The following is a 24,117-nucleotide window of genomic DNA, read 5'->3' on the forward strand; positions in this document are numbered from 1 at the left end:
GAAACAATTCTCTGGGTAACTGGAGTTCAGTTGATGCCAACTTACCATGCTGCCAACTTACCATGCTCCGATATAAAATATGATTCGGCTACAAAGTCAGTTTAGAAACACCTTAATTGCAGACATGACACAGATATTACAGACGATTTAGCTCCATAATTAATCAACCATACAGAGCTTCAAACAAGCTGCAATCATTCTGACATTTTAATTTTAACAGTACCATCTTATCTTGATGTGAGATAAGTATGATTTACTTTGAGTATTTTCTTTACTTTTTATGCTTGGTTTAGTCATTTAGATGTGCAATATATGTGTCCGAGAATTGCAGAGAGCAATGAATGCTGGAGCCAACACAACGAGTAGAAATGAAAACAGGGTATTAAACCTTGCACCAAACTCAAGAAAGCTTAAGGCACATTTTAATTCTAACAATACCATCTCAAGGAGGTTTGCGGTAAACATTGCACAGATACTTAGGTCCCAAACAGAATAACATATTAAATCTTCAAAATTCGACCTAAAAGCACATAAGAAGGGTCTTTAGGATAGCAGATTCCAAAGGAGAACTGGAATTGCACTGCTTAGTCAAACAAGCTGAAGCCCATGTCATCATCGCTCTCTTCCTTAGCTTCCTCCTTCTTTTCTTCTTTCTTCTCTTCAGCGGGAGCAGCACCACCAGCAGCCGGGGCAGCAGCAGCAGCTGGAGCACCACCTCCACCTGGAAACGAATAGAAACATTACTACATTGACAAAGGCAGCAGTGAAGATAAAACAAAGCATAGAGCGACTGTTGCTTCTGCTCATGATAAATTACAATCATCCCGAATAGCATTCTCTACTATTACAATGCGCAGATTGGTCAAACAGGAATGGCTATTAATTTACACGTGAAATTAAATTCAGAATACATAACCGCTAAATAGGCATATCTACAAGTCTGACTAAGAAGATCATCCTCCAATTCAAGCTTACTAACATAAAGTTAAGTGATGAATTCTCCAGTTGCACAGACTAATCAAGCAGCGGATCAAAGTACGTTACATAAATTACAGGCAGTGGCAACATTATGAAACATTTACGACGAAGTTCACAACAGCGCAATGAATCAAAGCCTTGTATAAACTGCAGAAGAATAGAACAGTGAGAGCGGGAGAGGTTTACCAGATCCGACGGAGAGGATGAGGTCATCGACGCTCCTCTTCTCCAGGAGCTTGGCGAAGAGCGCTGGCCAGTAGGCCTCAACCTTGATCCCGGCAGCCTTCACCACCGTCGCGATCTTCTCAGACTGCATACGGCCAAGCAACCAAACACTCAGACAACGAAAACCAACCAGGGAACGTACAACGGAGAAGAAACCAAGACGAATAACTTACAGTGATGGGGATCCCGTCATCGTGGAGGATGAGGGCGGCAAGGGTGCAGGCGACCTCGCTGGAAGACATGGCGACGGATTCTCACCGGAGCGGATCTGCGATCTGCGAGAGCAAAGACACGAAACAGAGCGTTAGTATTAGATGCAGCGTCAGGGTACGGGAGGGGAGAGGATCTGCGGCAGCGGCGGCGGCGGCAAGGTGAGAAAGACGGGCTGCGGCTCTTACCTTTGGATGGAAGTGGAGGCGCAGGAGGCAGGGGGCTTCTAGGGTTTGGGGAGACGCGGTGGGATGGGATTTATAGCTGGTTCGTGCCGAGCACTAGGGTTTCCCGGTAGAAGTTTGGGCTGGACTGAACGGTCCCATGGGCCTTTGTGCTGATGCGGTGCAATGTGGTAAATGGGCCCATTGTTTCGTCATGTGTTGGGGGTAAAAAACTAAGGGTTGCACGATTGTGAAAATACATTACATGTACTAGCAAATATACCCGTGCGTTGCAACGGGAAAAACTATTAGATTATGCAAGTGTGGTAGATATAAAAAAGTATGATTTCATAAACAAAAAATATGATGCTCATCGCGACTTGATTTCTTAAAACGTCACAACATAATATTTTATGGCTGAGCAAACTGCATTTACAGACCCTGTCTGAGCTATACTGATGAATGATGTGCCTTAACTTAACTTAGCGTAGCGGTGCTTACCATAACTAGTATTCTGGTACGAGAATAAACATAATTGTATACAAAACTAACCCATAAAAAATGTGTCAATTTGGTTGGGCTCAACGTTGTACAAAACAGGAAAACTTTTTTTTACCTAACGCGAGGGACTAAAAAAATCATAAAACGACCTCCAGAGGTCTCGTAATAAAACCTTCATGTAAGTGATATTTAATTTTGTTCATTATTTACGGATGTGTTTTAATTTTTGCGAACATTTTCTAAAAATAGATGGAGATGTTTTTCAAATTCCTGAATATGCTTAGAATACTGGATTATTTTTAAATTTTTTGAACATTTCTTACTTCATGAAAAATTATTTGTGATTTTTTTATAATGTGTGAGCAATTTCTGAACTCATGAACTTTTTGTGATTTTCCGAATATTTTTCTGAATTCACAAATGGTTTATCGTTTTCCTATTTTTTTCAAACTCGCAACTTTTTGATATGCAAGGATCTAAATAAAATCATGAAATGACCTTTATAGGTCTCCTAATAAAACATTTACGTAAGCGACAGTTCGTTTTGTTCATTATTTATGGATGTGTATTAATTTTTATGAAGATTTTTCTAAAAGATGATGGACAAGCTATTCAAATTCATGAATATGTTTTGATTACTGAATAATTTTATACAAAAATCATGATCATTTAGTATTTCATTACAATTTATTTGAAATCGTGATTTGTTTTATAATATATGTGAGCAATTTTTGAACTCATGAATATTTTATGACGTTTTGAATATATTTGTCGAATACACAAACAATTTTTGCTTTTTCCTATATTTTTTATACTCATAAATTTTTTGATACTTTGTTCTTTTGAAATCTGAAATTAATTTAGGGAAGAAAAAACAAAAACAAAAAAAATACAAAACGGGGGGCCCTGACCTACACATGGGCCGGCCCATGCTTCACGGAGGTAAAGAAAAAGGGGAGAAAACATGTGAGAACCAGGGATCGAACCCTGGTCTCGAGTCTCAAGCTTTAACCATTAGCCATCGCGCTATTTGTCGGTTGTTGTTCTCCTAATGTATCGGGTGACATAACAACAAACAACGGCGCCGACTTCTGAAATCCGAAAAATGAACCGTTTTTTGACTTAGGAGTGGCATTGGTGGGTAATTTTAGCCAATTTATGGGGGCAATTTAAATGACGGATGACCAGAAACCGTATTTGCTTTATTATTAGGGAGAGATAGGGAAAGTACCAGGAAAAATGACTGTGCATCAAAATTCCACGCGCTAAATGAGGGGTCCACCACGTAGCGAAGTGCTAAGGCGGTAGGAGGCGATCGCGAGGCGATTGTGCTCCTACGCTAGGGTTAGGGTTTCGTCTCACGGGGGTGGTTGGAATTCGACAGAAACGTGGGTGACGACGGCGTCTTTTGGGGCTCTGGCTGAGGTGATTGTGTTCTCGGCTACGGAGCGGTTTGCCGATGAAGGCGTCAGGGCCATACAGTTTGTCGGTCTGTTTCTACCAGAGACACTGGTCGCTGGTTAAAGACAAGGTATGTCGGGCAGTAAAGGATTTTTTGAGTGGGGTTGTAGCTCCGGAAGCTTTTAACGACACGGTTATTGTTATGATTCCAAAGATAAGCGCCCCGGAGCTTCTGTCCCAGTTCAGGACGATTAGTGTGTGTAACGTGTTGTATAAAATAGCTTCGAAAGTCCTCGCAAATAAACTCAAAGAAATTCTTCCAATTCTTATCTCAGAGGAGCAAAGTGCCTTCGTTCTAGGTCGTCTCATTACAGACAATGTGTTAGTTGCAAGGTGACCCCCTTTCCCCATATTCGTTCCTTTTTGCGTTGAGGGATTTTCTGCCTTGCTGAAAAGAGCAAAATAGAATGCTGCGCTCAAGGGTGTGACCTTTGCTGGCACTGGCCCCACTATCACACATATGCTGTTTGCGGATGATAGCACTGTGTTTTTGGAGGGAACGAGGGCAACATGGAAGCTTTGAAGGAAATCCTCCATGGATGTGAAGAAGCTTCAGGTCAGAGGGTAAACTTGCAGAAATCCTCAATCTTTTTTGGGAGGGGTTGTCAAGAGGAGATCAAGGACGAGCTTAAGAATGTCCTGGGTGTGACAAGAGAGGCACTTAGCGAAAGGTACCTGGGTATCCCAACACTAGTTGGGAGATCAAAGGAGGGTACGTTCAAATATGTGACTAAGAGCTCAAAGACAAAAGTGGGAGGATGAAAAAGGCAAGGTCTCTCGAAGGCTGCTAGGGAGGTGTTGTTTAAATTAGGACTCCAAGCTATACCTACTTTTACCATGAGTTGTTTTCAGCTCACAAAGAAGACGTGTCGGAACTTGACTTTGATTTCTTCAAAGTTCTGGTGGGGTGCAACGAATTGTGAAAGGAAAGTGCACTGGATTTCTTGGAAAAAGATGGGCGCCTCTAAAAGGGAGGGGGACTTGGTTTCCGTGATCCTGAGGCTTTCAACCAAGCACTACTTGCCAAGCAAGCTTGGTGGATTTTACAAGAGCCAACGTTGCTATGTGCTTGTGTTCTCAAGGCATGCCACTTAAGAGAGGAGTCCATCTTGTCACCTACGCATCCGCCCAACGCATCCTTCACATATTGCAGCATCTTGCATGGTAGGGATGTGTTAAGAGAAGGGGTCATATGGAGTATTGGTGACGGCTCTAGCATCAATATCCACCATGATAACTGGATCGCGTCGAGCAATTGACAGAACCGCGCAAAGTCGTGACGTTATCTATGGCAATGATTATGTCTATAGGCATCACGTCCAAAATAAGTAGACCGATACTTTCTGCATCTACTACTATTACTCCACACGTCGACCGCTATCCAGCATGCATCTAGTGTATTAAGTTCATGAGAACAGAGTAACGCCTTAAGCAAGATGACATGATGTAGATGGACAATCTCATATCTACGATAAAAGCCCATCTTGTTATCCTTGATGGCAACAACATGATGCGTGCCTTGCTGCCCTTTCTGTCACTGGGAAAGGTCACCACACGGTATGAACCCAAAACCAAGCACTTCTCCCATTGCAAGAATCATAGATCTAGTTGGCCAAACAAAACCCAAGACTCGGAGAGACTTACAAGGATATCAAATCATGCATATAAGAAATTAGCAAAGACTCAAATATATATCATAGATAATCTGATCACAAATCCACAATTCATCGGATCTCGACAAACACACCGCCAAAGAGGATTACATCGGATAGATATCCATGAAGATCATGGAGAACTTTGTATTGAAGATCCAAGAAAGAGAAGAAGCCATCTAGCTACTAACTACGGACCCGTAGGTCTGAAGTGAACTACTCACGAGTCATTGGAGGGGCGATGATGTTGATGAAGAAGCCCTCCAACTCCAAAGTCCCCTCCGGCAGGGCACCGGGAAGGGTCTCCACATGAGATCTTGCGGAAACGGAAGCTTGCGGCGGCAGAAAAGTGTTTTCGTGGATGCCCTGATTTTTTCTGGATTTTTAGGGAATTTATAGGCCAAATACCTAGGGCAGGGGAGCGCCAGGGGAGCCACAAGCTTGGTTGCCGCGGCCTCCCCCTGGCCGCGACAACAGGGCTTGTGGGCCCCCTATGGGGCCACTTGCTTGGCCCCCAAGCCTCCCGATCTTCTTCCATTCTGGAAAAATTCATTTCGGGGATTTTATTCGTTTGGACTCTGTTCCAAAATCAGATGTGAAAAGAGTCAAAAACACAGAAAAAACAGGAACTGTCACTTGGCACTCAGTTAATAAGTTAATCCCAAAAAAGATATAAAAGGTAAACAAAACATCCAAAGTTGACAAGATAACAGCGTGAAGCCATCAAAAATTATAGATACGTTTGAGACGTATCATGCAGCACGGTGACGTCTCCCGCACCTTGATCCAGCAAGGAGGAGGGAGAGGTTGGGGAAGAGCTCCGGCAGCACGACGGCGTGGTGGCGATGGAGAGACGAGGTCTCGAGGCAGGGCTTTGCCAAGCACGGTGGGAGAGGAAGAAGAAGAGGAGCAAGGCTGCGCCGAGAGAGAGAGGAAGTCCCGTATCTCCAATGTCCACCCCCCCCCCCCCCCCCCGCTATATATAGGGGGAAGGGAGGGTGGCGCCCCCCCTTAGGGTTCCCACCCCTAAGGGGTGCGGCAGCCCTAGATGGGGAAAGGGGGTGGCGGCGAGGAGGGGAGGAGGGGGTGGCACACCCCCTGGTGGGCCTTAGGCCCACCTGCACTAGGGTTCCCCCCTTTCCCCCTCTTAGGCGCCATGGGCTGGGTGTGGGGGTGCACTAGCCCACCCAGGGGTTGGTTCCCTCTCACACTTGGCCCATGTGGCCTCTCCCGATGGGCCTCCGGAACCCTTCCTGTGGTCCCGGCACTTTGCCGGTGGTGCCCGAAACATTTCCGGCGTCCAAACCCATCCATCGTATATATCAATATTTACCTCCGGACCATTCCGGAGCTCCTCGTGACGTCCGGGATCTCATCCGGGACTCCGAACAACCTTCGGTAACCTCGTTTAACAATTCCCTATAACCCTAGCGTCATCGAACCTTAAGTGTGTAGACCCTATGGGTTCGGGAGGCATGCAGACATGACCGAGACACCTCTCCGACCAATAACCATCAGTGGGGACTATATACCCATGGTGGCTCCCACATGTTCCACGATAATCTCATCATAAACCACGATGTCAAGGATTCAATCAATCCCGTATACAATTCCCTTCGTCTGTCGGTATAGAACTTGCCCGAGATTCGATCGTCGGTATACTTATACCTTGTTTAATCTCGTTACCGGTAAGTGATACGTCCACTTTGCATCATGCTTTCATGTTGATATTTATCGCTTTATGGACTGTTATTATACTTTGTGGTACCATACTTATGCCTTTTCTCTCTTATTTTGCAAGGTTTATTTGAAGAGGGAGAATACCAGCAGCTGGAATTCTGGACTGGAAAAGGAGCAAGTATGAGTCCTCTATTCTGCACAACTCCAAATGCCCTGAAAATCAACGTGGAATATTTTGGGAATATATAAAAAATACTGGGCGAAAGAAGTGCCAGAGGGGAGCTGCCAAGGGCACACAAGCCTGGTGGCCGCGGCCTGCCCCCTGGCCGCGGCTACACTGCTTGTGGGCACCCTGGTGGCCCACTAGCCCCCCTCTTCTGCTATATGAAGGGTTTCATCTGGAAAAAAATCAAGGCAGAGCTTTTTCGTGGATTCTCCGCCGCCACGAGGCGGAACTTTAGCAGAACCAATCTAGAGCTGCGGCAGGACGATCCTGCCGGGGAAACTTCCCTCCCGGAGGGGGAAATCGTCGCCATCGTCAGCACCAACACTCCTCTCGTCGGAGGAGAGTCATCTCCATCACCATCTTCATCAGCACCATCTCATCTCCAAACCCTAGTTCATCACTTGTAACCAATCTCCGTCTCGCGACTCTGATTAGTACTTGTAAGGTTGCTAGTAGTGTTGATTACTCTTTGTAGTTGATGCTAGTTGGATTACTTGGTGGAAGAGTTTATGTTCAGATCCTTGATGCTACTCATTACACCTCTGATCATGATTATGATTATGCTTTGTGAGTAGTTACTTTTGTTCCTCGGGACATGGGATAAGTCATGCTAATAATAGTCATGTGAATTTGGTATTCGTTCGGTATTTTGATATGTTGTACGTTGTTTTTCCTCTAGTGATGTTATGTGAACGTCGACTACATAACACTTCACCATATTTGGGCCTAGAGGAAGGCATTGGGGAGTAGTAAGTAGATGATGGGTTGCTAGAGCGACAAAAGCTTAAACCCCAGTCTATGCGTTGCTTTGTAAGGGGCTGATTTGGATCCACTAGTTTAATGCTATGGTTAGACGTTGTCTTAATTCTTCTTTCGTAGTTGCGGATGCTTGCGAGAGGGATTAATCATAAGTGGGATGCTTGTCCAAGTAAGGGCAGTACCCAAGCGCCGGTCCACCCACATATCAAACTATCAAAGTAACGAACGCGAATCATATGAACATGATGAAACTAGCATGAAAGAAATTCCCGTGTGTCCCCGGGAGCGTTTTTCCTCCTATAAGACTTTGTTCAGGCTTGTCCCTTGCTACAAAAGGGATTGGGCCACTTTGCTGCACCGTTGCTACTCTTGTTACTTGTTACTTTTCACCTGCTACGTTTCACCTCACTACACCATCACTTGTTACAGCTACTTTCAGTGCTTGCAGTTATTACCTTGCTGAAAACCGTTTATCAGAGCATTCTGCTCCTCGTTGGGTTCGACACTCTTACTTATCGAAAGGACTACGATTGATCCCCTATACTTGTGGGTCATCAGTAAGTCTCTTTACTCATTCTGTAACATGTCATCCTGTGACTAACTCCTTAGTCACATTGAGCTCATGATGATGTTCTACCGAGTGGACCCAGAGATACCTCTCCGTCACACGGAGTGACAAATCCCGATCTCGATTCGTACCAACCCAACACACACTTTCGGAGATACCCATAGTGCACCTTTATAGTTACCCAGTTACGTTGTGACGTTTGATACACCCAAAGCACTCCTACGGTATCCGGGAGTTGCACAATCTCATGGTCGAAGGAAAAGACACTTGACATTAGAAAAGCTTTAGCATACGAACAACACAATCTAGTGCTATGCTTAGATTGGGTCTTGTCCATCACATCATTCTCCTAATGATGAGATCCCATTATCAATGACATCTAATGTCCATGATCAGGAAACCATGATCATCTATTGATCAACGAGCTAGCCAACTAGAGGCTTTCTAGGGACACATTGTGATCTATTTATTCACACATGTATTACTGTTTCCTGTTAATACAATTATAGCATGAACAATAGACGATTATCATGAACAAGGAAATATGATAATGACCATTTTATTGCCTCTAGGGCATATTTCCAACAGAAGACTTTCATTTGTGGTGCTTGAAGAACTTGTGTGAAGTCTTTCACTGAATTTCCTCAACCTCAAATTCTTCACTTGAGTTAATCTTCACGTGCTTACTCTGTACTTGTGAACTGTGCAAACCAAATCTCAGAAATCTCATTGAGTACTTTGTTGTAGCTGTTTTTGCACACCTAATCCTGTACTACTTCCGCTGCACTTAGTTCATCATTGAGGACTTTCCTCACAAGGAATTTCCTCAGTGATGAAATTCTGAAAATCGCCTATTCACCCCCTCTAGTCGATATAACACACTTTCATCGTTGGGTGGATAACATCAGTGAGGTGGCGCGTGGCGCGGCAACGGTCGAAACTTTCAACTGTGAAAGTCCTCATGTCTCTCATATTCCTCACTTTGAGGCTTTAGTAGATTTAGGCTTGGGTTGAGCATCATGAGGAAAATCATTTTGTAGTTTTACCTTGACCCCCTTTAATAGTACGGTGTTCCTATGACTCAAGTGTAAAGAAAATGAAACAGAAAGAGTAAATCTTCATGCTTCAAAGTCTTCACAGTGTTTTCTTCAGGACACACGAATTCCTCATCTTCAATATCTTCATGAGGAATATCAATTTCTTCGCATTTCTTCGCGATCAAAGTCTTCAAGGAAAGACCAAAGTCTTCACTCGAAGACATACATTTTTAGGGGTCGATATTCATCGGATAACTCAAACTCCTCAGCGACTTATAGAGCCTGTGTACACTCACAAACATATCAGTCTCTTAACCTATAAGTCTTCAAACCACCAAAATCACTAAGGGGCGCTAGATGCATTTAGTCTTGCTTTGCTCAGATAATTAATGTTATAGTTAAGGAACATGCAAAAAAATATCATTGCAACACGCAATCATTTTTTCTTTTTTGAGTATCAATGTCACTGCTTTATTCAACCAGCATGTCCCGGAATTTCATCCAAAATTACATCAAGAACGAAGTCTGGGGGTACCCCAAGCCAAACCTTACACAGTTCATCACCTACTCCTACTTTAGCTAGCTTATGTGCAGCGACATTGGCCGAACGACGAACCCATAAAACTTTAAAATCATCAAACAACACCAGCAAGGTCTTGATTTCTTGCACCCACGGTCCCACTGCCGCCACGCACCGAGAGGACTGCTCCAAAGCATGTACCACGCTAAGCGAATCCAGCAACACATGCACCAATGTTGCATTGATCTCCCTTGCCACCTCCAGTCCACGCTTACAGGCTAGAATCTTTGTAGCCTCTGAATCAATAATAGAGGGAAAATGGTGGCGGACCGCGGCCTTAAAGGCACCATTGTGATCCGTGAGCACCGCTCCACCCCTCCCTTATCTCCATGTTTGTACACTACACCATCGAAGTTGACCTTGATCCACCCAATATCCCGAGCTTCTGAGCTTTGAACCACTCTCGGATTATCTGTCCGTGGCCCAACCCCATTTGCTTCATTCCATTCCCGCATATGAGCATATATTGTGTTTGTTGTTTCATATGGACCAGCAATCTGCCTTCCATCTTGTGCTTCATTTATAGCGAGCCAAAGTCCATACAATGCTTGGACCATCACCCCTCTTTCTTCGTCACATGCACCCACGAACCAATCGAGGAGCCAGCTGATACGTCCCAAACTTATCTATAATTTCTGCTTGTTCCATGATCTTTTGGGTGACATTGTTATATGGTTTGTTACACTTTTATATCATTTTACACATATTTGGACAAATCTACTAACTCAGTGCACCCAATGACAGTTTCTGTTTGCACATGTCTATTTTGCATGGGCTTTTACCCAATTTTCCGAAGCCCGAAAAAATCCAGAAAAATATTTAAAAAATCAGCGAAACAGAAGCTTCGGGATCACCGAAGGAGGGACAGAGGGGGGCACGGGCCTCCCAGGCGGCCTGCTGGCGCGGCCAGGCCCTAGGCTGCGCCAGGAGGTCGCCTGGGTGGGTCCCACCTCCTCCGGTGCCCTCCTTTGGCCTCTATTTAGTGTTCCGTGAGGAAACCCTCGCATAATTTCTGGAATCGCGAATTTCTCCATCGTTCTGTCGCCGCAACGCTTCCAAGATCGGGAGCGTGAGGAGACCTCTTCCCGGCACCCTGCCGGAGGGAGGATTGACCTCCGGGAGCTTCTCCACCGTCATGGACGCTTGCCGGACGTGCCATGAGTAGTCCTCCTTGGACCATGAGTCCATGACCAATAGCTATGTGATGCCTTCTCTCCAATCTTTTGCTTCAATGGTTAGTCCCTGTGAGCTGCCCTACATGATCAAGGCATCTATGTAATCCTCTTGCTTTTGCTATGCTCGGTTTGTTGGGATCCGATGGATTATGAAATTATGTTCAGATTGTTATGAGTTATATATTTGATTATCCTTTTATATTATGTTCCTTAGTGATTCTTGCATGTTCTCTGTTGCTTTTTATTGCTTTGGCCAAGTAATAGATCGTAACTCCAAGAGGGAGTGTTATGCATGATTGTGGGTTTGGGCCCCTCGATGTCTAGCTTGAGTGACAAACATGAGACTAGGGGATGTGCTTGTTGCCACCAGGGAGAAAACAACGTTGCTTGTGACCACGGTTGCAAGGATTGTTTACCTTACGCATAGTTCGTTAATGCAGTCGTCCGTTGTTTTGAGTTTACACTTTGGGTGCGGCTCGCAACTTAACACCGGAGAGATGTTCTGGATAGATATCTCAAGGTGGATGATTAGTAAGTAGATGCTGATGAATAAACGGTCTACTTGTCTTGACGTACTGCCCATTACTATTGAACCTCTAACTATCAAGGAGCATAATTAGCATTGTGGTGCGATCATAATTCTGCCAATTGCACAACTGTGATTTGTTTACCCTAACATAGTTGTTTATCGTCTTTTGGGAGAGAGACATCACTAGTGAACATCATGTTACTCTGGTCCATATCACCATCGTTGTTTACACCTCCATCATTTACCGCTTTTCATTTACTTTTCCGTTGCAATCACTATTACCTTCCCGCTTGTGTTTTGATCCTTTGCAAACTACAAGGCGAAAGAGATTGACAACCTCTTTGTACTTGTTGGGAGCAAAATTATTTGTTGTGTGTGCAGGTCCACGTCTTCTTCTAGCGCCAGGGTGGAAGACACCTACTTGTTGAGCCTAGGAGTCCTCCTGGTTCAATAAACCTTACAGTCTCCGTGTAAGGAAAATTTGCTGCTGACTACATCTCCCCCTTCCACTTGGGGTAACCAACGAGGGGCGATAAGTATATACATCATCTCGTCATCTCCAGCGAGCAAGGCCACTCTAGGATTTGATGAAACACGGTGGGATCGCCACTGAAAACTCCCTTCTCTGAGTGAAGAAGTTGCCAAAACCTGACTAAATGTTGATACACCCATGAACCATGATAGGTTGTCTCTTCTCTGTCTCATGCAACACAAAAAACACCCGGTTTAATCCGACGTCGATGCAGTTCATAACCTATAGCCAACCCATTTTTTATCAATCTCCACATGTGAATCTTTGCTTTTGGAGGTGCATTCGTATCCCATAATGCCAGGAAACCCGGATGTTGGTTCCCTGAGCTAGAGGATCCCGGTTGTCCGTTCCTCGCTCTCAACATGGACAGTTGTAGGTGGTATGTAGACGTGACGGTGAAGCATTCATTCTTGGTGTAATTCCAGCCCATATAGTCAACCACCTCTGGTCCATAATAGCGATTTGCTTAATGTCCCGGGCATCTTCAAGAGAGAACATAGCATCCAGCTTGGCCACATCTCACGTTCTCCCATTCGGATCTAGGAGGTCAGCAACTCTCGTCACTTCCTGTATGAAAATTTGTCCTAGGGGCTTCATACTCCCCCTTCGGGCGATCAGTAATTCGTTCAGCCACAGTCTACTTGCTTTCATGAGATAAGCCACTAGTGAACACTACGGCCCCCGGGTCTATTCACACCTATCGTTTCCACTTTCGCTTTTACTTTGCTTTGTTACTTTGTTGCTTTCAGTTCTCACTTGGCAAAGAAATCTATAAGGGATTGACAACCCCTTCATAGCGTTGGGAGCAAGCTCTTTGTGTTTGTGCAGGTACTTGTGATATTTCTTCACTGGATCGATACCTTGGTTCTCAAAACTGAGGGAAATACTTACCACCGCTGTGCTACATCACCCTTTCCGCTTCGAGGGAACACCAACGCAAGGCTCCAAGGTCATGGGGGAATCCTTTGCATATTTTCCTAGGAAGTCCGTAAAGGCGTAGCCGTATCAGAAGGATTCCTGGTGCCGTTGCTGAGGAGTATCAAGACAAGAATAGTCTCCCATCAGCACGCTTGTTTCTGGCGCCGTTGGAAGGTCTTTTGTTGCAGTAGCAGAAGTATTTCTAGCGCCGTTGCCGGGGAAGGAGAGATCTATCCAAGTAGGTCTCACAAACTCATCTCTTGCATTTACTTTTTTGCCAGTTGCCTCTTGTTTTCCTCTCCCCCACTCCACATTTGTCGTTTTCATTTGCCTTTCTCCTTTGCCATTTTCTCTTGCCTTTTTGCCGTTTTCCTTTGCTGCTTTCTTTTGCCCTTTGCCGGTTTTCTTGCTTGCTTGTGTGCTTGTTTGTTTGTTTAAGTCATCATGGCTGAAAACACCAAACTTTGCGACTTCTCGAGTACCAATAATAATGATTTTATTAGTACTCCGATTGCTCCCGCCACTAGTGCGGAATCGTATGAAATCAACGCAGCTTTGCTGAATCTTGTTATGAAAGAGCAATTTTTTGGCCTTCCCAGTGAAGATGCCGCATCCCATCTCAATACCTTCATTGAGCTTTGCGATATGCAAAAGAAAAGAGATGTGGATAATGACGTGATTAAGTTGAAGCTTTTTCCTTTCTCGTTGCGAGATCGCGCAAAAACTTGGTTTTCTTCTTTGCCTAAAAATAGTATCGATTCTTGGGATAAGTGCAAAGATGCTTACATATCCAAGTATTTTCCGCCGGCTAAGATTATCTCCTTACGTAACGATATCATGAATTTCAAGCAACTTGATCATGAACATGTTGCACAATCTTGGGAGAGGATGAAGTTAATGATTAGAAATTGTCTCGCTCATTGCTTGAGTTTGTGGATGATTATACAAATCTTTTACGCTGGCTTGAATTTTCCCTCTCGCAATATCTTGGACTCCGCCTCAGGTGGAACGTTCATGGAAATCACGTTAGGAGACGCTACAAAACTCCTAGACAATATCATGACCAACTACTCTCAGTGGCACACTGAAAGGTCACCTGCTAGCAAAAAGGTACACGCTATAGAAGAAATGAACTCGCTTAGTGCTAAGATGGACGAGTTGATGAATTTGGTTGCTAGTAGAAACGCTCCTTTAGATCCTAATGACATGCCACTATCTTCCTTGATTGAGAGTAGCAACGCTAGTTTGGACGTTAATTTTGTTGGTAGGAACAATTTTGGCAACAACAATGCTTTTAGAGGAAACTATGTTCCTAGGCCTTTTCCTAGTAACTCCTCTAACAATTATGGCAATTCCTACAACAACACTTATGAAAATCACAACAAATTACCCTATGATTTATAGAGTAATATCAAAGAGTTCATCAACTCTCAAAAGATTTTCAATGCGTCCATAGAGGAAAAACTACTCAAAATTGACGATTTGGCTAAGAGCGTTGATAGGATGTCTTGTGATATTGATGCTTTGAAAGTTAGATATGCTCCTCCCAAGGTCAACTTGGATGAAACTTTGAAAGCTATGCGTGTCTCCATGAATGAGAGCAAAGAAAGAACCGCCCAAATTCGCGCTAGGCATGAATGGTTTAAAAAGGTGCGTTTTAGTGATGCAAATCACGAAGATCTTAAAGTGCTTGGTGTGACTCCTCTTGAATCTTTGTTTTCGCGTGTCAAACCTATTGATAAAGGGGCTGGATATGAATCCACTTTGGTTGAAAAACGCCCCAATGATTCGGAGTCCACCTATCTTGATGATAAAGGTGTGGAGAATGGAGTAGAAGAAATCAAAATTTTGGGTAGTAATGAAACCCCCACTTTGGATTTCAAGGAATTAAATTATGATAGTTGCTCCTTGTTTGAATGCATTTATTTGATGCAATCCATTGCAAACTCTCCACATGCTTATAGCCAAAGCAAAGCCTTTACCGCGCATATCGTAGATGCTACGATGAAATCCCTTGAAGAGAAGCTCGAACTAGAAGTCTCTATACCTAGAAAACTTCATGATGAGTGGGAACCTACTATCAAAATCACGATCAAAAACTATGAGTGCAATGCTTTGTGTGATTTGGGTGCTAGTGTTTCTGCGATTCCAAAGTCTTTATGTGATATTCTTGGTTTTCATGAGATTGAAGAGTGTTCTCTTAATTTGCATCTTGCGGATTCTACTGTCAAGAAACCCATGGGAAGGATCGATGATGTTCTTATTGTTGCAAATAAGAACTATGTACCCGTGGATTTCATTGTACTTGACATAGATTGCAATCCTTCATGTCCCATTATTCTTGGTAGACCTTTCCTAAGGACTATTGGTGCTATCATCGATATGAAGGAAGGGAATATTAGATTTCAATTTCCTCTAAATAAGGGCATGGAGCACTTTACTAGAAAGAAAATAAGATTCCCTTATGAATCTATGATGAGGGCTACTTATGGTTTGAGCACCAAAGATGACTATACGTGATTCCATCACCTTATGCCTAACTAAGGGCGTTAAACAATAGTGCTTGTTGGGAGGCAACCCAACGAATCTATCCTTTTTCTTTATGTTTTGTGTTTTCCACACCGTTTGTGCCAAGCAACACCGTTATGATTAGTCTTGGGGATGATCGTTTGGTCATGCTGGAAAAAACAGAAACTTTCTACTCACGAAAAGAATTTTCATTTTTTTTCTGTAAGAGCTTTTGAGTTGATTCTTTTTGCTGCTGACTTCTATGCAAATTCTTCAGACTGTCGTAATTTTTCAGAATTTTTGAAGTACCAGAAGTATACGAAGTATACAGATTGCTACAGACTGGTCTGCTCTTAACAGATACTGTTTTTGTTGTGTTGGTTGCTTATTTTGATGAAACTATGGATAGTATCGGGGGGTATTAGCCATGGAAGATTGAAAATACAGTAACCCAACATCAACATAAGTAGAATTTAAGTTTTCTACAGTACCTAAGGAAGTGGTGGTTTGCTTTCTTATACTAATGTTATCACGAGTTTCTGTTTAAGTTTCGTGTTGTGAAGTTTTCAAGTTTTGGGTGAAGTTCTTATGGACAAAAAGATAAAGAGTGGCAAGAGCTTAAGCTTGGGGATGCCCAAGTCACCCCAATATGATTCAAGTATGCCGTAAAAGCCTAAGCTTGGGGATGCCCCGGGAAGGCATCCCCTCTTTCGTCTTCAATCCATTGGTAACGTTACTTGGGGCTATATTTTTATTCACCACATGTTATGTGTTTTGCTTGGAGCATCGTGTATCATAGGAGTCTTTTATTTTTGTTGTGTCACAATAATCCTTTATGCACACCTAGAGAGAGAGACATGCACTCACCGTGATTTTGTCGAGCTTCACTTATATCCTTTGGTAGACAATTCAGCTCACATGTGCTTCACTTATATCTTTGGAGCTAGTTGCTTTTGCTCTATGTGCTTCACTTATATCTTTTAGAGCACGGCGGTGCATGGCTTGGTAGTTGATCTATGCTTTGAAAGTAGTCTCAAAATGGGTAGTTATCCAAAGGGATACGAAAACTTCCACCTTCATGTGTATTGAATAGTTAGAGAAGTTTGATTCATCTCAACTAGTTTTGAGTTGTTGTTATGGTAATATTGAAGTTATATTAGTAAGGTGTTGTGGATCTAGAAATACCTGTGTTGAAGTTAGTGATTCCCGTAGCATGCACGTATGGTGAACCGCTATGTGATGAAGTCTGAGCATGATTAGTCTATTGATTGTCATCCTCTGTGTGGCGGTCGGGATCACGCGATGGTTTATACCTACCAACCCTCCCCCTAGGAGTATGCGTTGAATGCTTTGTTTCGATTACTACTAAAACTTCTGCAACAAGTATATGAGTTATTCATGACTAATGTTGAGTCCATGGTTTAGATGCACTTTCACCTTCCACCATCACTATCTTCTTTAGTGCCGTGCAACTTTCGCCGGTGCACAAAATCCACCGTTAGCCTCCCTCAAAACAGCCACCATACCTACCTACTATGGCTTTTTCAAAGTCATTCCGAGATATATTGCCATGCAACTACCACCATGACATGTGCCACCACGTCTACATTGCCATTGCATGATCGTAAGATAGCTAGCATGATGTTTCCATTAATGTCTATGCCATGCTAGATCATTGTCACGGTACACTACCGAAGGCATTCCATATAGAGTCATCGTTGCTCTAAGTTTTGAGTTGTAAGTGTGATGATCATCATTGATGGAGCATTGTCCCATGTGAGGAAATAAAAGAGGCCAAAAATGCCCACCAAAAAAAGAGGCCAAAGAGCCCATCCAAAAAAATAAATTAAAATGAAATGAGAGAAAAAGAGAGAAGGGACAATGCTACCACCTTTCCACACTTGTGCATATTAAGCACCATGATCTTCATGATTGAGAGTCTATCGTTTTGTCACCACCATATAGCTAGTGGGAAATTTTCATTATATAACTTGGCTTGTATATTCCAATGATAGGCTTTCTCAAATTTGCCTAAGGTCTTCGTGAGCAAGCAAGTTGGATGCACACCCGCTAGTTTTCTTTAAGAGCTTTCACATGCTCTTAGCTCTAGTGCATCATTTGTATGGCAATCCCTACTCATTCACATTGATGTCTATTGATGAGATCCCCACAGCTCATTGATATGCCTAGTTAATGTGACCATCTTCTCCTTGTTTGTCTTGCAACCTCCACCACACTCCACACCACATAGTGCTAAAACCATGGCTCACGCTCATGTATTCCGTGAGAGTTGAAAAAGTTTGAGAAAGTAAAGGTGTGAAAACAATGACTTGGCCAATACCGGGGTTGTGCATGATTTAAATTCGTTGTGCAATGATGATAGAGCATAGCCCGACTATATGATTTTGTAGGGATAACTTTCTTTTGGCCTTGTTATTTTGAACATCCATGATCACCTTGCTAGTTTGCTTGAAGTATTATTGTTTCCACGTCAATAGCAAACTATTGTTTTGAATCTAATGGATCTGAACATTCACGTCACATAAGAGGAGTTACAAAGGACATCTATGCTAGGTAGCATGAAATCATAAAAAATTCATTCTTTATCACTTCCCTACTCGAGGACGAGCAAGAGTTAAGCTTGGGGATGCTTGATACGTCTCAAACGTATCTATATTTTTTTATGGTATCACGTTGTTATCTTGTCAACTTTGGATGTTTTGTTTACCTCTTATATCTTTTTTGGGACTAACTTATTAACTCAGTGCCAAGTGCCAATTCGTGTTTTTTCTGTGTTTTTTATTCTTTTCAGATCTGATTTTGGAACTGAGTCCAAACGGAATAAAATCCCCGAAATGAATTTTTCCAGAACGGAAGAAGTTCGGGAGGCTTGGGGGCCAAGCAAGTGGTCCCACAAGCCCTGTTGCCGCGGCTAGAGGGAGGCCGCGGCAACCAAGCTTGTGGCCCCCCTGGCGCTCCCCTGCCCTAGGCCTTTGGCCTATAAATTCCCTAAAAATCCAGAAAAAATCAGGGCGTCCACGAAAACACTTTTCCGCCGCCGCAAGCTTCCGTTTCCGCGAGATCTCATCTGGAGACCCTTCCCGGTGCCCTGTCGGAGGGGACTTTGGAGTTGGAGGGCTTCTTCATCAACATCATCGCCCCTCCAATGACTCGTGAGTAGTTCACTTCAGACCTACGGGTCCGTAGTTAGTAGCTAGATGGCTTCTTCTCTCTCTTGGATCTTCAATACAAAGTTCTCCATGATCTTCATAGAGATCTATCCGATGTAATCCTCTTTGGCGGTGTGTTTGTCGAGATCCGATGAATTGTTGATTTGTGATCAGATTATCTATGATATATATTTGAGTATTTGCTGATTTCTTATATGCATGATTTGATATCCTTGTAAGTCTCTCCGAGTCTTGGGTTTTGTTTGGCCAACTAGATCTATGATTCTTGCAATGGGAGAAGTGCTTGGTTTTGGGTTCATACCGTGTGGTGACCTTTCCCAGTGACAGAAAGGGCAGCAAGGCACGCATCATGTTGTTGCCATCAAGGGTAACAAGATTGGCTTTTATCGTAGATATGAGATTGTCCATCTACATCATGTCATCTTGCTTAAGGCGTTACTCTATTCTCATGAACTTAATAGACTAGATGCATGCTGGATAGTGGTAGACGTATGGAGTAATAGTAGTAGATGTGGAAAGTATCGGTCTACTTGTTTTGGTCGTGATTCCTATAGATATAATCATTGCCATAGATAACGTCACGACTTTGCGCGGTTCTATCAATTGCTCGACAGTAATTCGTTCACCCACCGTCTACTTGCTTTCATGAGAGAAGCCACTAGTGAACACTACGTCCCCCGGGTCTATTCACACCTATCGTTTCCACTTTCACTTTTACTTTGCTTTGTTACTTTGTTGCTTTCAGTTCTTACTTGGCAAACAAATCTATAAGGGATTGAAAATCCCTTCATAGCGTTGGGAGAAAGCTCTTTGTGTTTGTGCAGGTACTTGTGATATTCCTTCACTGGATCGATACCTTGGTTCTCAAAACTGAGGGAAATACTTACCACCGCTGTGCTACATCACCCTTTCTGCTTCGAGGGAACACCAACGCAAGGCTCCAAGGCCACGGGGGAATCCTTTGCATATTTGCCTAGGAAGTCCCTAAAGGCGTAGCCGTAGCAGAAGGATTCCTGGTGCCGTTGCTGAGGAGTATCAAGACAAGAATAGTCTCCCGTCAGCACGCTTGTTTGTGGCGTTGTTGGAAGGTCTTTTGTTGCAGTAGCACTGCACGTGTGTTGAACACGGAGGTGCCGTGGTTCGGCACTAGATCGGAATCACACCGCGATCTGAATCGCCGCGAGTACGACTCCATCAACCGCGTTCTATCAACGCTTCTGCTTAGCGATCTTCGAAGGTATGAAGATCCACTCACCTCTCTCTCGTTGCTGGTCTCTTCCTAGGAAGATCTGAATAAGGTGTAGGAATTTTTTGAATTTATGCTACGTTACCCAACATCTTCAACATACAATTTGAGGAAATGAAGAAGTTGAAGAAATAGAACCTGTAGCTTGATGAAGACAGTTGTTGATGACCCAGTTCCAACTGTTGTGACAGTTGTATGTCTCGTTCGGAGCGCCTTGGTATTGAAACCAAAGGGACACACAGTCCCTATAGTATTCTCCTTGAGCTAAGGACACACAGTCCTCGCCCAACACTCGTGGTAAGTCTTGAGGGTAGACATCCAAACCCTCACAAACTCGATCACTCGACGATCCACAATTGACTACTCGATGCTCTAGATCATGACGCCTAACCGTCTGGAGGATGCACAGTCCTCAAAGGTATCAAGCTTCAGTTCCACGTAGGAACAACTTCTTCAGTGATGCTCAATCACTTGGTTTTTGGTTTGGGGTTTGGTGTTTGGGGTATTTCCTCACTTGATGATTTTCTCTCGAAGACTCCGAGGAATTTGGGTTGTTCTAAATGACAAGTGTCAGTTTCTCTCGGAGCAGCCAACCAGCTAGTGGTTGTGGGGCGGCTATTTATAGCCTAGGAGCATCCCAACATGATTTGACATAAATACCCTTAAATAATGTGACCGTTGGATGGATAAGATCAGTGAGGTGGCATGTGGTGCGGCAACGGTCGGAAATTTCAACTGTGAAAGTCCTCATGTCTCTCATATTCCTCACTTTGAGGCTTTGGTAGATTTAGGCTTGGGTTGAGCATCATGAGGAAAATCATTCCGTATTTTTACCTCGACCCCCTTTAACAGTACGACGTTCCTATGACTCAAGTGTGAAGAAAATGAAACAGAAAGAATAAAATTTCACGCTTCAAAGTCTTGAGAGAGTTTTCTTCAGAACACACCGAATTCCTCATTTTCAATGTGTTCATGAGGACTATCAATTTCATCGCAATTTCTTCGCGGTCAAAGTCTTCAAGGTAAGACCAAAGTCTTGAGCCGAAGACATACATTTTTAGGGGTCGATATTCATCATATATCTTAAACTCCTCAGCGACTTATAGAGCGTGTGTACACTCACAAACATATTAGCCTCTTAACCTATAAGTCTTCAATCCACCAAAATCACTAAGGGCACTAGATGCACCTACAATCTCCCCCTTTTTGGTGGTTGATGAAAATTAGGTTAAGTTTTCAACGGGGATAGTAATATGAAATGTAAGTACTTAGTTTGAGGAATTTGAAATCAAGATACAGAGAAACTCCCCGTGAAGATGTGCATACTTTGAGGAATTTCCTTTGCACAACACATGCACATTGATGGTTTATATCATAGAGATCTCCCTGGGTATCTTGCAATTAAGGCATGCATTTGACATATAGTATGAGGAATTGAAAATGCATGATGAAAAATGGTGTCTCACGAATTTCAGCATGCCTGCATTAATAGACTTTGAGGAATAAGCATGCAAAAAAAAATCGTTCAAAAGAGTCAAAACACCATCGGGCTTAAGTTACAACTCATTACATCAAAAACTTCAAAAGAGCCAAGAGTTTGTAAATTAATAGAGTTTATAAGCCCATGCCCATAGTGAATCCCGCTTGAAGACTAACTCTCATATTTCTCCCCCTTTGTCATCAAGTGACGAAAAGGGACAAAACTGAGGACTAACAGCCTTGAAGAAATTCACTTCTTGGTTGATGTAGTGGCGTGAGCATCCTTGGAGACAGACTTCTTTCTTGGACCAGTTGTAGTGTCTTCTGGTTCTTCATCTGATTCAGTAGTGCGAAATGAAGAAAATGAATTGTCCTCCAAGTGAGGAACTGGAATAGGCTTGAATTTCTTCTTCGGAGGCCACGACCAGTCAAAATCTTGAGTAAATTCCAATTTCTCAAGTTCCTCGTTAGTCTTCAGATGAGCCAAGGAGGCCCAAGTGCGATCAAATACCTCATGAAGATAATAGTGATTTTTCTTCACTGCATTTTGAGTCTCATTGAGGGTTTTCACAATGGCACCTGATAACCCACAAGTGTAGGGGATCGCAACAGTTTTCGAGGGTAGAGTATTCAACCCAAATTTATTGATTCGACACAAGGGGAAGCAAAAGAATATTCTCAAGTATTAGCAGCTGAGTTTGTCAATCTCAACCACACCTGAAAGATTAGTGTCTGCAAGCAAAGTATCAGTAGCAAAGTGGTATGATAGCAACGGTGTCAGAAAAGGATGTGTTGACGGCAGACTATTCCTAACTTGTTGTATCAATGGCGCCAGTAAATAGCACGTTGACGGGGAACTATTCTTGAGAATAATGCTTCCCCGGCTACGGCTCCAGAAAAGTCTTGCAACAGGTAACAACAAAGTAGCAAGTGACAGCAATAGTGACAGCAGTAGCAAGGAACAACAGTAGTGACAACAACAGCAAGTAACAGCAGTAGTGACAGCAGCAGCAACAAAGTAACGTAGCAAGGAAGAGTAGTAAAAGACTCGTAGGCAGTGGATCGGTGATGGATGAGTATGCCGGATGTGATTCATCATGTAACAGCTATAACACGGAGAGATAAGTAACTAGCTCCCGTTTGTCAATCTAATGTAGGCATGTATTTCGTATGTAGTCATACGTGCTTAGGGAAAAGAACTTGCATGACATCTATTGTCCATCCCTCCCGTGGCAGCGGGGTCCTAATGGAAACTACGGGATATTAAGGTTCTCCTTTTAATAAACAACCGGAACAACGCATTAACACTTGGTGAATACATGAACTCCTCATACTATGGTCATCTCCGGGAGTGGTTCCGGCTATTGTCACTCCGGGGTTGCCGGATCATAACACATAGTAGGTGACTACGACTTGCAAGGTAGGATCTAAAACACACATATATTGGCGACAACATAATAGGTTCAGATCTGAAATCACGGCACTCGGGTCCTAGTGACAAGCATTAAGCATGACAAAGTAGTAGCAACATCAATCTCACAACATAGTGGATACTAGGGATCAATCCCCGTCAAAACTAACTCGATTACATGATAGATATCATCCAACTCATCACCGTCCAGCAAGCCTACGATGAGATTACTCACGAACAGTGAAGAGCATCATGGAATTGTCTTTGGAGGAAGGTTGATGATGATGATGGCGACGATTTCCCCTCTCCGGAGCCAAAAACGGACTCCAGATCTGTCCTCCAGATGAAGAACAGGAGGTGGCGGTGCCTCCGTATCGTAAAACATGATGAATCCTTCTTTGTGATTTTTTCCAGGCGAGACGGAATAAATAGAGCTGAGTTTGGAGGCGGTGGTGCCACGTGGGCCCCACAAGCCCTCACGGCGCGACCAGGGGGGGTGGCCACGGCCCATGGGCTTGTGGCCCACTGATGACCCACAAGTATAGGGGATCAATCGTAGTCCTTTTGATAAGTAAGAGTGTCGAACCCAACGAGGAGCAGAAGGCTCTGATAAACAGTTTTCAGCAAGGTAATAACTGCAAGCACTGAAAGTAGCGGTAACAAGTGATGGTGAAGTGAGGTGAAACGTAGCAGGTGAAAAGTAACAAGTAACAAGTAGTAGAAACAGTGCAACAAAGTGGCCCAATCCCTTTTGTAGCAAGGGACAAGCCTGAACAAAGTCTTATAAGAGGAAAAACGCTCCCGAGGACACACGGGAGTTTCTGTCATGCTAGTTTCATCATGTTCATATGATTCGCGTTCGTTACTTTGATAGTTTGATATGTGGGTGGACCGGCGCTTGGGTACTGCCCTTACTTGGACAAGCATCCCACTTATGATTAACCCCTCTCGCAAGCATCCACAACTACGAAAGAAGAATTAAGACAACGTCTAACCATAGCATTAAACTAGTGGATCCAAATCAGTCCCTTACGAAGGAACACATCGACTGGGGTTTAAGCTTCTGTCACTCTAGCAACCCGTCATC

At 43.5% G+C, this 24,117-nt stretch overlaps 1 protein-coding gene across 1 annotated transcript; it reads right to left on the reverse strand.

Annotated features, from left to right (window-relative positions):
• Positions 1 to 400: 400 nt before the first annotated feature.
• On the reverse strand, positions 401 to 1,708 carry LOC123407887 (60S acidic ribosomal protein P1-like). The gene is made up of 4 exons (XM_045101124.1): positions 1,602 to 1,708; positions 1,377 to 1,478; positions 1,165 to 1,288; positions 401 to 721 (listed from the first exon to the last, which is right to left on the reverse strand). Exons 2-4 carry the CDS (start codon positions 1,443 to 1,445, stop codon positions 585 to 587), a joined length of 330 nt encoding a protein of 109 aa, XP_044957059.1. The 5' UTR covers positions 1,446 to 1,478; positions 1,602 to 1,708; the 3' UTR covers positions 401 to 584.
• Between the last annotated feature and the right edge of the window lie 22,409 nt (positions 1,709 to 24,117).

Source organism: Hordeum vulgare, chromosome 7H (genome assembly GCF_904849725.1).
Source record: "Hordeum vulgare subsp. vulgare chromosome 7H, MorexV3_pseudomolecules_assembly, whole genome shotgun sequence".
Lineage (NCBI taxonomy): Eukaryota > Viridiplantae > Streptophyta > Magnoliopsida > Poales > Poaceae > Hordeum > Hordeum vulgare.

Coding starts and splice junctions, on each gene's coding strand:
- LOC123407887 (XM_045101124.1), bottom strand. CDS start 1,445: ATGTCTTCCAGCGAGGTCGCCTGCACCCTTGCCGCCCTCATCCTCCAC. Junction 1,289..1,376: donor ATGACGGGATCCCCATCACT/GTAAGTTATTCG, acceptor GGCCGTATGCAG/TCTGAGAAGATCGCGACGGT. Junction 722..1,164: donor CATCCTCTCCGTCGGATCTG/GTAAACCTCTCC, acceptor ATTCGTTTCCAG/GTGGAGGTGGTGCTCCAGCT.